The 12,268-nt window shown below is 45.9% G+C and overlaps 1 protein-coding gene across 2 annotated transcripts in view; it reads left to right on the forward strand.

Moving 5' to 3' along the window:
- The window catches only part of KLHL18 (kelch like family member 18), a 39,478-nt gene extending 30,322 nt beyond the window's left edge, over positions 1-9,156 (forward strand). The window contains exons 7-10 of one of the 2 annotated variants that reach the window (XM_061586612.1): positions 377-614; positions 3,110-3,214; positions 3,331-3,442; positions 4,486-9,156. In XM_061586612.1, the coding sequence (XP_061442596.1) occupies positions 377-614; positions 3,110-3,214; positions 3,331-3,442; positions 4,486-4,872 (842 nt within the window). In that variant the 3' untranslated portion in view covers positions 4,873-9,156. The remainder of the gene's footprint in view (positions 1-376; positions 615-3,109; positions 3,215-3,330; positions 3,443-4,485) is intronic. The other variant, XM_061586613.1, reaches the window with a different exon arrangement.
- Positions 9,157-12,268: the final 3,112 nt, after the last annotated feature.

Raw genomic sequence — 12,268 nt, forward strand, 5'->3', positions numbered from 1 at the left:
CATTGTAATTAGATGCAATATATGTGAAGCTGCTGTCCAAGAGAAAGCTCCTCCCAGATTGTAATAAATGCTAGATCAGGCTTCCCCAACAGGATGCCCTCCAAATGTCCACAAACTACCACTCCCATCATCCCAGGCAGCATAGCCAGTGGCCAGTGATGATGGGAGTTGTAGTCCAAAACATTTTGAGGGCACCATGTTAGAGAAGGCTGTATTAGATGCTGATGCTGATAAATGCAAAAAGATCTTGATTGCTAAAAATAATTCGTTGTTGAGCAGCTATATTTACCCTGGGCCAGAACTTCTGCCTAAGGGAGGGAGTCATAAGTGGGAACCTGCTTTCTGTTGTGATTATCACTTTTTAAAACGTGAGCAGCAAATTTCTATGCAGGTGACTCTCTGAATGTGGTGGAAGTCTTCGACCCCATTGCCAACCACTGGGAGAAGTGCCAGCCAATGACGACGGCTCGCAGCCGGGTGGGCGTTGCTGTGCTGAACGGGCTCTTGTACGCCATTGGTGGATATGATGGGCAGCTGAGACTGAGCACAGTGGAAGTTTACAACCCTGAGACGGATTCTTGGTCCAAAGTGGGAAGCATGAACAGCAAACGTAGGTGGGTGCAGAGTAGATGTTCACATGTGTCCAAAAAAGCACAGGGCAGAAGTGTATAGGTCTCCACAAGATAAAACCAAAAGCCATTGTAATGTACCAGATAGGTCAGTTTTAGATCTGTGGTGGGGAAACTCTGGCCCTCCTGATGTTGCTGAACTATGTTGCTGAACTACATTGGCCATGTTTGCTAGGGATGGTGGGAGTTTCTCGGCCATCTGGAGGGCCACAGGTTCCCCAAGCCTTCCAGCACATTCAGGTGAAAACAAGAAGCACCAGCCACCCTGCATTGGACTGAATCTTGTGGTTCAAATTTTTGCTTCAGGCATAAACATTTACAGTTACCAAGGAAAAATGGAAATGGACTGCCTTCAAGTTGATCCTGACTTATGGCGACCGTATGAATAGGGTTTTCATGGTAAGCGGTATTCAGAGGGGGTTTCCCATTGCCTTCCTCTGCGGCTGAGAGGCAGCGACTGGCCCAAGGTCACTCAGTGAGCTTCATGGCTGTGTGGGGATTCGAACCCTGCTCTCCCAGGTCGTAGTGCAGCACCTTAACCACTACACCACACTGGCTCTCACCAAAATGCTCAAAATGCAGCAGCCAGAATGTTAACTGGAGCATGGTGCAGGGAGCATATCACCCCTGTGCTTTATCGACTCCACTGGCTCCCAATTTGTTTCTGAGCCCAATTCAAAGTGCTGGTTTTGACCTTTAAAGCCGTAAACAGCCTTGGACCAGTGTACGTAAGGGACCGCTTACGTCCATATGCTCCTACCCTGGATTTAAGATCATCTGCCTCTGGTCTCCTCTGCATGCCTGGAAGGAAAGAAGTTAGATTGACAAGCACACGGGAGAGAGCCTTTTCAAGCGTGGCTCCCAGACTTTGGAATTCCCTGCCCCAAGAAGCCCGCTTTGCACCCTCCCTGCTGGTTTTCCAGAAACTTATAAAAACTATTTTTTTCTGGAGAGCCTTTGGTTGGGACTGACGGGTCAGCCTGACACTGTTTTAAGTTTTGTATCTTTTGTTTTTATCTTTTAAGTTCTTTTATTCTCACTCCCTCATATGTGTATGCACATATATACGTGTGTGTGTGTGTGTGCCAGAGCTTGGAAAAGTTACTTTTTTGAACTACAGCTCCCATCAGCCCAATCCAGTGGCCATGCTGGCTGGGGTTGATGGGAGTTGTAGTTCAAAAAAGTAACTTTTCCAAGCTCTATGCATAATGCATTTTATGTATTTTAATTGTATTTTAATTTACTGTAATGTTTGTGTTTTTATTGTGTATTTTTATTATATATATGTGCAATGTTATTGTAGCCGCCCTGAGTGCCCTAATGTAGGGTAGAAGGGCGGGATAGAAATATTTTAAATTTATTTATTTATTTATTGCGTTTATATACCGCCCCATAGCCAAAGCTCTCTGGGCAGTTTACAGTAACTAAAAACATTAAAACAAATATACAAATTTAAAAACACAGCTTTTAAAAACAATTTAAAACACAATTTAAAAATTTATTTGTTTTTAATGTTTTTAGTTACTGTAAACCGTCCAGAGATCTTCGGCTGTAGGGCGGTATATAAATACAATAAATAAATAAAAACACATGCTAAAATGCCTGGGAGAAGAGGAAAATCTTGACCTGGCGCCAAAAAGATAACAGCGTTGGCGCCAGGCACACCTTGTCATGGATCAATAAATTGAACTACAACTCCCACGAGCCCAATCCCTGGGGCTGATGGGAGTTGTAGTTTAAAAAAGTAACTTCTCCAAGCTCTGGATTCACGTGGTGGTGATGAAATGCCTTGTGCTACCATTTTACTACAGTAAATTTGTTATTACTAGTTAATATACATTTGCCATTTATGAAGGAGTCGGAGTCGGTACATTTCTACCGACTCCACCCAAAATTGCTCCCGACTCCGACTCCACAGCCCTGATTTTAAGGCCGTGATCCTCGGGAAAATGGGCATCTTGCAGGTGTTGCGGTGAAGCAAAGTGAACTGCCTCATCTTTATCTAAACATTCTCTCTCCCATATCTGTGTTAAGGGAAATGCTGTTTGTGAATAAGCCGTATGTCAAGCTTGATTTAATAGTCTCATGAGTGACGGGGAACACCTGTGCCCTCCAGATGTTGTTGGGCTCCACCTCCCAGCAGCCAGCCTGGCCAATGGCAGGGGATGATCAGAGTTGCGAGTCCAGCATCATCTGAAGAGCCACGGCTTCCCTGTCCATTGTCATAACTCGAGCAAGGCCCATACGGTCCGGGAGTCAGCAAAGTGGCTGTTCTGCTGGGGTCTGTGGGCGATGAAGACGAAATGCTTTAATGTTTCATAGTTGCCACAAGCTCATTAAACAGGAACAAGAGTTCAGAACAAAAAGGCAAAAGAAACTGGCCAATACTGATCAGCCCAGGGAGGGTGAACCAACCTGCAAGACCTTTATGAAGAAAAGCGTGTCTCCAAAAGCAGTCTAACCCCAGGGTTTTGTTTCAGTGCCATGGGAACAGTGGTGCTGGATGGGCAGATCTACGTGTGTGGTGGGTACGATGGCACCTCCTCCCTTAACTCCGTGGAAGCCTATTCGCCTGAGACAGACAAGTGAGTCCTTCTGGATGTCTGCTGTGACTTCTCATTACCCAGTTGTAAAGCGTTTCAAGTGTTTGCCTTATCTTGGCTGACACTCGTGTCTCTTCCTTTTCCGGTTTCTCGGGAAGGTGGGCAGTGGTGACCCCAATGAGTTCCAACCGCAGTGCAGCCGGCGTTACTGTATTTGAAGGCAGGATATTTGTCTCTGGTGGGCACGATGGATTGCAGATCTTCAACAGTGTGAGTTTTGCGTGCTGTATCTCTTTCTTTTTTACATTGGATGAGCTGCCTGTTTCATTTCCTTCCTTACTGCAAGGGTTTGTGGCAGGCTGTGACATCCTTACTTGAGCCTTCTGACGGCCCTGTCAAGTTGGCTAGGCTGGGAGATATCCACGGCCAAATTTAAGAAATGGACAATAACTTGAACCTACATCCTGGATCTTAAAACTCAACACACTGGCTGTGGGCTTGGCATAGCGACTCTGATGTTTTGAAAGTGACCTACTTTTTCTTTGAAAGGCAGGGCCAATAATTTTTTTCTTGGCATGAGCATTCAGCTCCATTTGCAGTCCCATTGCACCTGCCATGTGTCATTACAGTGGTCGCCCAGGACATTGAGCGTTTAAATGTCCCCAACGTCGTCTTCCAGGTCGTTTGATTTGGCTCTGTTCCTTTCCAGAATCCATGGCTTTTATTTTTTTAATTTAATCTTGGGACCCAGTCACTTTTTACATGATAGCTAAGGACCTCTTGACATGTTACACTTTCTAAGTGTATATAAAGGATGCTCAGTTTACACCTAAAAGATATGCTGTGATAGCACAAAACATTTGCTGTATAGTACAGCCCAACTTTTCAGATGGAGCTTGGTTGGCTGCAGCTCCCTCCCTGAGTATGCATTTGGAGACAAACCTGGATTTGTAGTTTTATAATGTCTTAGAAATGATCCCAAGATTCTTTACAGACCACTTAATGATTTATCGGCCTGCTGTTGTAATTGCAGTGCGCCGTGCTAGATGCAGATGATTTTTTAAAATTGTACTTTCATTGTTTTATTTTTTATATGTTGTATTCCATAGAATTCAAATTGTAATACAAGAGACGAGAAACCATAGAAATACAATTAAAAACCAATATGAGTAATTATTTAATATGATGGATGTGCCGTCTCCTGTCTTCAACCACAAATCCACAGACATCCCATGGACCACTTGAATGAAACCCGTCCATGCTTGCTTTGCTGATTCTCACCTCCTCCTCCTCCTCCTCCTCCTCCCTTGCAGGTAGAATACTACAACCACCACACTGCTTCATGGCACAGTGTGGCCAGCATGCTCAACAAGCGTTGTCGGCACGGAGCCGCCTCCCTGTGCAGCAAGATGTTCGTCTGTGGCGGCTACGACGGCTCTGGCTTCCTCAGCATTGCTGAAGTGTACAACTCCATGGCAGACCAGTGGTACCTGATAGTCCCCATGAATACCCGGCGCAGCCGCGTCTCCCTTGTGGCAAACTGTGGCCGTTTGTATGCTGTGGGAGGCTACGATGGACAGTCCAACCTGAGCTCAGTAGAAATGTACGACCCTGAAACCAACCGCTGGACGTTTATGGCCCCGATGGTGTGTCACGAGGGAGGGGTTGGGGTGGGATGCATACCGCTCCTGACTATCTGAGGGCAGGGGGTTTTTTTGGGGAGGAGGAAGGGAAGAGGTATGGTGTGCATTTCATGCAAGCCATAACTTCAGAATCGAAGAGCCCGTCTTGAAAGGACAATCTACGGAGAGAGTCTAGTTCTATCAAGAGAGGTACGTCATTTCTAGGTGCTTGGGGCATGAGTTGGAAAACCACAAACGGCTCACTAAACAGAACCATGTGACTGTTGAGGTCCCACAGTGCTGCAGAAGTTTGGAGTTCCTAGGCCGTACGAGTGAAGTCTGCCAGCCTCCGTGTCCCATGCCCTGCCAAACTTCTACTTTCTTTAATTCAGTTCCCCTTCTGCTCCTTTGCTGATGCTGCCTCGGTCCACATGGGATGATGTCATGGGTCTAGGTTTGTTAGGACAATTGGGCTTTTCCTAGAAGAAATGGTACCTCTATTCTTGTAAAAAGGGGGTTCCTTTCTCTTCTAGGGTGAAAACACTCCAGGAACAAGGAAAACACCCATCTCTGTTTCGTGTTCAGCACAGAGGGGTGATTACACACACACACTTATATGGGTGATTTTATACATTCTTAGTTTATTTATTTTATTTAGACAGTTTGTATACCTCTTCAAACATCTCCAAGCAAAATGAAGAATTCCTGTGTTTCAGCAAACGGAGGAGAGAGTCAAAGAGAGTCTGCCCCTTCCTTCGCCTCACAACTAGGGGGAGTGGGTTCCTTTCTCTTCTAGGGTGAAAACACTCCAGCCACAAGGAAAACACCCATCTCTGTTTCGTGTTCAGCACAGAGGGGTGATTACACACAGAGGGGTGATTACACACACCAGGGCTGGCTCCAGGAATGCCGGGGCCCATAGGTGTCAGCTTGCCGTGGCCCCCGCACATGCACGCACGTGGCCCCCCCACGGCCCCCATCTACCTGTCTGCTGTCTTTTACCATTGCCCTTAACGAAGATGGCGGCTGCAGTTTTCCTAAGGGGATGACACCTCTGCTGCCATCCTAGTTGATGGCATGCGTGCGTGCTATGCATGCACATCTCTGCCATCAACTAAGATGGCGGCAGGGGCTTCAGTACCTTAGGGAAACCGCGGCCGCCATCTTCATTAAGGGCAATGGTAAAAGACAGCAGACAGGTGGGGGGAGCGCGGATCATAGAAGGGGAGGGGCGGCTGAGGGGCCCCCTGTAGCTTCAGGGGCCATCAGGCCAGTGCCCCACCTGGCTGCCCTTTAGAACCGGCCCTGACACACACACTGATATATATGAGTGATTTTATACATTCTTAGTTTATTTATTTTATTTAGACAGCTTGTATACCGTTTCACTACAAACATCTCCAAGCAAAATGAAGAATTCCTGTGTTTCAGCAAAGAGGGAGGAGAGAGTCAAAGAGAGTCTGCCCCTTCCTTCACCTCACAGCTAGGGGGAGTGGGTGCACATGCAACACTCCATTTGATTGGTAGAGTCCTCATTTGCTTCAGAGGCAGAGATAGTTCCCTCTTGCACTCTGGTTGCATGCAAAGAAGAAGGTGTCATGTCTTCAGAAATAAAAAGATAGGACCCAGCCAAGGGTTCACTGCCTTTTGTCGCCAATCCACTGTTGAGAATGTCATGCCTTCATAGGGGTCAGGCTTACATCCATGAATTTCTGGAGTATTGAATTTCACGTGTCTCTTGCAGAGGGGTTGGCTGTGTGACTCCAAAGCAAACCATTAACGTGGGGTGTTCAGGACAAGAGGGTGCATCCTGCATCTGGAGAACTTCAGAACAGACACCAGGCTGCGTGCCATTGGAAGAGCCATAACTAGCTTGGTGGTGTCAACACATCCGTACAATTTTCTGGAAACTAGATATGGGAGCTGGGAATTGTCACTCTCACAAAATTGTCCCTACAGTGCCTGTGGTTGTAATTCACTCAAAATCTCTGTCTCAGTGTTGGAAATGTTTGTTTTAAACAGGAAGTGAGGGAAGACTCTTCCACAAAAAACAAGGCTTATCCCTGCACACCAAAAAGCCTTAAGTGAAAAGCGTATCTGATTTCGGATTAAGTGGCGATGGGGAAGAAATGTCATTTTCTTCTGGGCATATTTACTGCAGGTTGTTTGGGGTTTTAAAGTTCTTACATGGTGCCCTTCTCTGCCAGCTGTGGAGTCTGTTTTGACAGCTGCCATTGAACGTCTGCTTTTGCTCTGGCGAGTTCAAATGCCAAGTTTTACTATAGCTAGAAGTTAACGAATTTGTGAGCAAGAGCTTGAAACATTCAGGGCCAACCCTATGTCTGTCCTTGTGTGTTCTCTTGTTTGTTTTCAGCAGTCTAAAGACAAGCCACCTGTGGTGGTGCTTCCCATTTTTTAACTCCCCACCCCTTTAAATTGCTCAGCCTTTTCTCAATACAGTGACAACTTAGTTTTCAGCCTGGCCGCTCTCCTTGCTGAAGATCTGGCTGCTGCTTCTCTTTCCACCATCTCTACTTAAACGCTATCAGGCTGCCAAACTTCAAGCCGAAAAGAGGTGTGCCCTCCTCCCAACAAACTGGTCGCTTCAAAGCCAAATTGAGTGGGTGATTACAAAATAAAACAACCCACTGAAGTTTAACACCCTGCAGGGTCAGTTTTACTATTTTTTTCTCTAACCCTTTTCTGTCTGAATATCCACCACTTCAGCTTTGCACAAAGATCAAAAGGCCAGATTTCCCCCCCCCCTTTGGACCACCCCTCCCTTTTTGAAGTTAAAATGGCTGTGCCCCTGCGTTAGATTGCTTTTACATGTCTGTTGGGGCATCTTCAGTTTCTAAAGATAACGAATGGCTCTTGCTATGCACTCTCTTGTTTGGGAAAGAGATTCCAGCATTTAATCTTGAAACGAGACATTTCGGGCAAGAGGACCCAGAGAACCGTATTAAATTGCATAGCCCTTTCTTGAAGTCTTGCATTTCAGAGAGCCTTGTATAATGTTGCAGACAAGGTTTCTGCTAGTCTCTTTAGACGGAGGGAGCATTGGAGGCACATAGACGTGTTCATTGTTTTGCCTTGGTTTTAAGGTTAGTTTCAGTGTTGAGTTGAAGAGGTGGGACATGCTTGCGTCTTACCACAACCACCACCAAAACTCAGCTGGTGCTTCCCTGAAGCCTGCGCAGGAGCATGAAGGGTAAGTAGGAGTTTCTGAACACGTCATGGATCTGTGCAGAGGAGCTGCAGCCAGTCAAGGCGCCTTGGGACCGTGTGTGTGGCCTGTTCCTCACATGGTCTTGGGACACATGGAAAAACCTGCTTAGCATTATTGTAGCCTTCCCCTGCACGGTGCTCTCCAGCTGGATGGGGCTGATGGTCACTGCAGTCCATAGCAGCAGGAGAGTGCTATGTTAGGGAAGGCCTGCAGTGTGAAATGGTTCAGAAAGCTCAAAATTGGGGTAAGTAGTTGGTTGCAGTGGCATACCTGGTCATCTTGCTTCCCTGGAGTATCTGTTAATCTCCAGCGCAATTTTGAATGGCTTTATGTTGGGTTTTTTTTAAAAAAACTTAAAATAATATATAAGAGGGACTGCAGGTTTGGCCATAGAAGGGGGTTGTCCTGAGTGAGCATTGTATATATATATTGGGTGGATGTGCTTTGAATTTCCACTACCTGTGGTCGTCTGCATGCTCTTCATTTTAAGAACAGCCGTGTGAATTTTCGTACCACTGGAACAAAAACATTTTAGTCTCCAGGCACAAACTCAAATGATGATGAGAGTCCCAAATCGAGAAGATGCTTCTGACCATACCAGTGAGCCTTTCTGTACCAGTGTAGCAAGCCCACCAATTTGCATCAATGTGAAATCATGTACTAAAAAAAAGGTGTCTGTTTCTGTGGTGGCTGGTGAAATCTGAGGAAGAGAAAAGGGTAGGTAATGATATCTCTGTTCTCCTTAGTCCAAATATATTTAACTTGAAAGAAAATTCTCAACTGGTTGGTCATTCTTTCCCTTTTGTCTTCAGCGTAACTTGCCTTTCCCAATGAGACCTCCACGAGCCAATTCATCAAAATCCTTACATCGTGTAATTTCTGTGGCTCAGGAGGTTGCTGTAGAATTAAAACGGCTGTAGTTTGCACACTAGTTCTTCCATAACTCCAGGCAAATAAGCAGTCAAGTCCACTGTGTATATATTCAGCTAATTGTGGAAGTTCCTCTGTGTGGCACAGTGCCCCTTGGCCAAAATGGGTTTATCACTGCCATGCATACTTGATACAGAGAATTCTTGTCCTTGTGAGTATCATTCCTAGATTGAGTATTTATTCCCAGACTGGAGAGCCTTCAATTCCCCATAGCAAATAAAAGTATTTCTACTCTTCAAGATAAGATCTCAATGCTATTTCTCTGCAGTAGGTCATATCCAAAATGCTGCTTGTGGATCTCCTGCATGGATGTGGATGTCTATATATACACACACGCATATATATGTATTGACCTCTGTATGAAAGTTGATGTTTGGGCATATCTGGGTTTCAAATGTGCATGGTTTGTTCATGCATACATATGTGTGTGTGTGTATATATATATTGCTGACCTCTGTCTGGAAGCTTCAGCATAACCAAAGCTTGCTCCAGCATGCAAATTCATGTTGACTTTCCTGCAGTCTTTAAAGCATTTGTAGGCAGCAGATTTGAACATTAAGTCCTTAAGGGGTGATAGCCAATTGTGTCCTTTTACTCTTGCAACAGGACAACTTTCTTTTCTTTTCTGCCATCCCCGACATGCTCCCTAAAATAAATATGAAGTGTTGGACAATTCACTGGATAGGATTTGGGGGCAGGGAGTTTGCAAATGAGAGGAAGGGGAAATCTTGCACAGAGCTGGATATAGCCCCAAATGTGGGCGATCACCATCCAGATGGTTTTCTAGGAACATCTAGAATTCAGGGAGTGAAGTTGGAAGGGAGCAAAGGATTGAGCTGACAGACTTTTTTCTTCAAATCATGTGGCTTCTGGCCACAAGCCTGTTTTTGATGGCCAAGTCTCAAAGCAGCCAGTCTGCTGGTTGTTATGAAGATACGCTCAGGCTGTCCTCCTGTACCAAAACTGAGCTGCTTGCTTCCAGGCTCCAACAGTCTGCAGGCAGCGGTGTTCAGCAGGGATTGGCTGGGCCCTCCGTTCCCTGTGAATGGGACTTTATAGGCAATCACGATAGAACAAAGTGTTTTTTTGTCAGCCAGAGCCCAGACTTGAAGTCCCTGAGCTTGTGTTTCAATTAATGTGTGGTTGGCAGTGGATGTTCCTCCGGGTTAAAGATGTAGGGACCCAGTGTCTTGATGTCAAGCCACTGTACCTTGTCATCTTGTTAAAAAGCTGTGAGATCCAGTGAATGGGCTGCAATGGTTTGATGCTGGAGCAATGGAGATGAGTGGGAATGAACCTGGTTGGAGCCCAGATGGGCACTCACCAGGAACCTCAGAAAAGCCATCCTGGGTGTCCTAAAGGCAGAACTCAATTTGAATAAAACTGCTTCAACACTTTAGGGGTGGTTTGTATTGCAACCTTTAAACACTACAACAATTTTTTTATTTAGAAGAAATATGTGTCAACTGTCCATATAAAGCATCAAACACCAGATATCATGCAAATGATAACAAAATCATAAAAAATGATTGGCTCGTCTTCAGGCACAAAAAGGTCTTTGAGAGAAGCCTGAACGTGAGGATGCAGCCCAAATCTCTGCTGGAAGAACATTAAGGGTGCAAGAAGAGCCTGTCGGATCAGGCCAGTGGCCCATCTGGTCCAGCATGCTGGTCTCACAGTGGCCAACAGATGCTATTCTGTATGAGGCCAGCAGTGCTAAATGCCTGTCTTCTAGTTGAAGCCAGCTGAGCTTCTTGGAAAGAAAATGCTAGGGGGGAAATCATTAAATCTCTCTGCTGGCAGTTCTGTTAAGCTAACAAGTGATCCCCTCTTTAGGATGCACACCTTAACGTGGTGAGGGGGTTTGAGAGTGTTGAAGAAGCTGAGAGCAATGCCGTCAGAAGTCTAGACCAAGAGGCTAGACATCTAGCAGGGGCACCCACGGTGGATGGTCAAAGCTGAGACTCCAGACTAAGATGCATCCAAACTCAGAGGAAGGCAATGGTAAACCACCTCTGAATACCTCTTACCACGAAAACCCTATGAACAGAGTATCCAAAATGCAACACGAGATAGTGCTGGAAGATGAGACCCCCAGGTCAGAAGGCACTCACCGAGCTACTGGGGAAGAACAAAGGGCAAGTACGAGTAGTGCTGTGACTAATGACGCAGCTGGGTCAAAGCCGAAAGGAAGCCCAGAGGCACACAGATGCAAAAGGAAAGTCCGGAGTTGTACGATGCACACAATAGGAACATGGAATGTGAGAAGCATAACCAGGGAAAGTTAGAAATTGACAAGCAAGAAATGGAGCGTATCAACATTACAATACTTGGCATGAGTTTCATGGACTGGAATGGGACATTTTCAATCAGGCAACTACAAAATATTTTATGCAGGAAATGAGAAATCAAGAAGAAACAAGGTTCTTCTCGATCGTCCCAGAGTGCAGGACATGGAAAAATGGGCTCAAGTTGCAGGAAGCCAGATTTCGACTGGACATCAGGAAAAACTTCCTAACCGTTAGAGCCATACGACGATGGAACCAATTACCTAGAGAGGTAGTGGGCTCTCCAACACTGGAGGCAATCAAGAGGCAGCTGGACAGCCATCTGTCGGGAATGCTTTGATTTGGATTCCTGCATTGAGGAGGGGGTTGGACTAGATGGCCTTACAGGCCCCTTCCAACTCTACTATTCTATAATTCTAAAATGTCCTTTTTTCACAGGAGTTCCTTTGTATTTGCCATTACAGGAATGAATGAATCCCCTTGTTCAGTATCAGAGCAGGCACAGCACGGCCCCATTGCTCTTACGTTAAACTATGGAATTCAGCCCCTCAAGATGTAGGGATGGCCACCAGTTTGGATGCATACCTGCTATGAATTCGGCCTGTGCTCTGCTTCCGTTGTTGAAGGTGGGATGCCCCTGAATGCTGCTTGCTGGGAATTACAAGTGGGGGGAGGGTGCTGCTGTTGCACTCGGGTCTTGCTTGTTTATGGGCTTCCTGCTGGGGTGTCTGGTTGGCCACTGGGAGAACAGGATGCTTGACTAGATGGGCCACTGGCCTGATCCACCTGTCAGGTTCTTATGTAGGGCCCCAATCCAGTAGAGCCCACCCTCACCGGGTTTTTTATCAGCTATGTAGGGGAAAACCACAGGAGAAATGCATCTCTCTAGCTTGGCCCTGGGATCTCTAAAAACAAATGTGTATCTTTAAAACTGTGCATCTGTTAGACCACAGTGGCCTTGCTCCCAACCAGAGAAGCAGAGACTGGGTTTTTCTGCATGTAGCTTTATTCCAGAAATCAAAACAGG

The sequence above is a fragment of the Rhineura floridana genome, chromosome 10, assembly GCF_030035675.1.
Source record: "Rhineura floridana isolate rRhiFlo1 chromosome 10, rRhiFlo1.hap2, whole genome shotgun sequence".
NCBI lineage: Eukaryota > Metazoa > Chordata > Lepidosauria > Squamata > Rhineuridae > Rhineura > Rhineura floridana.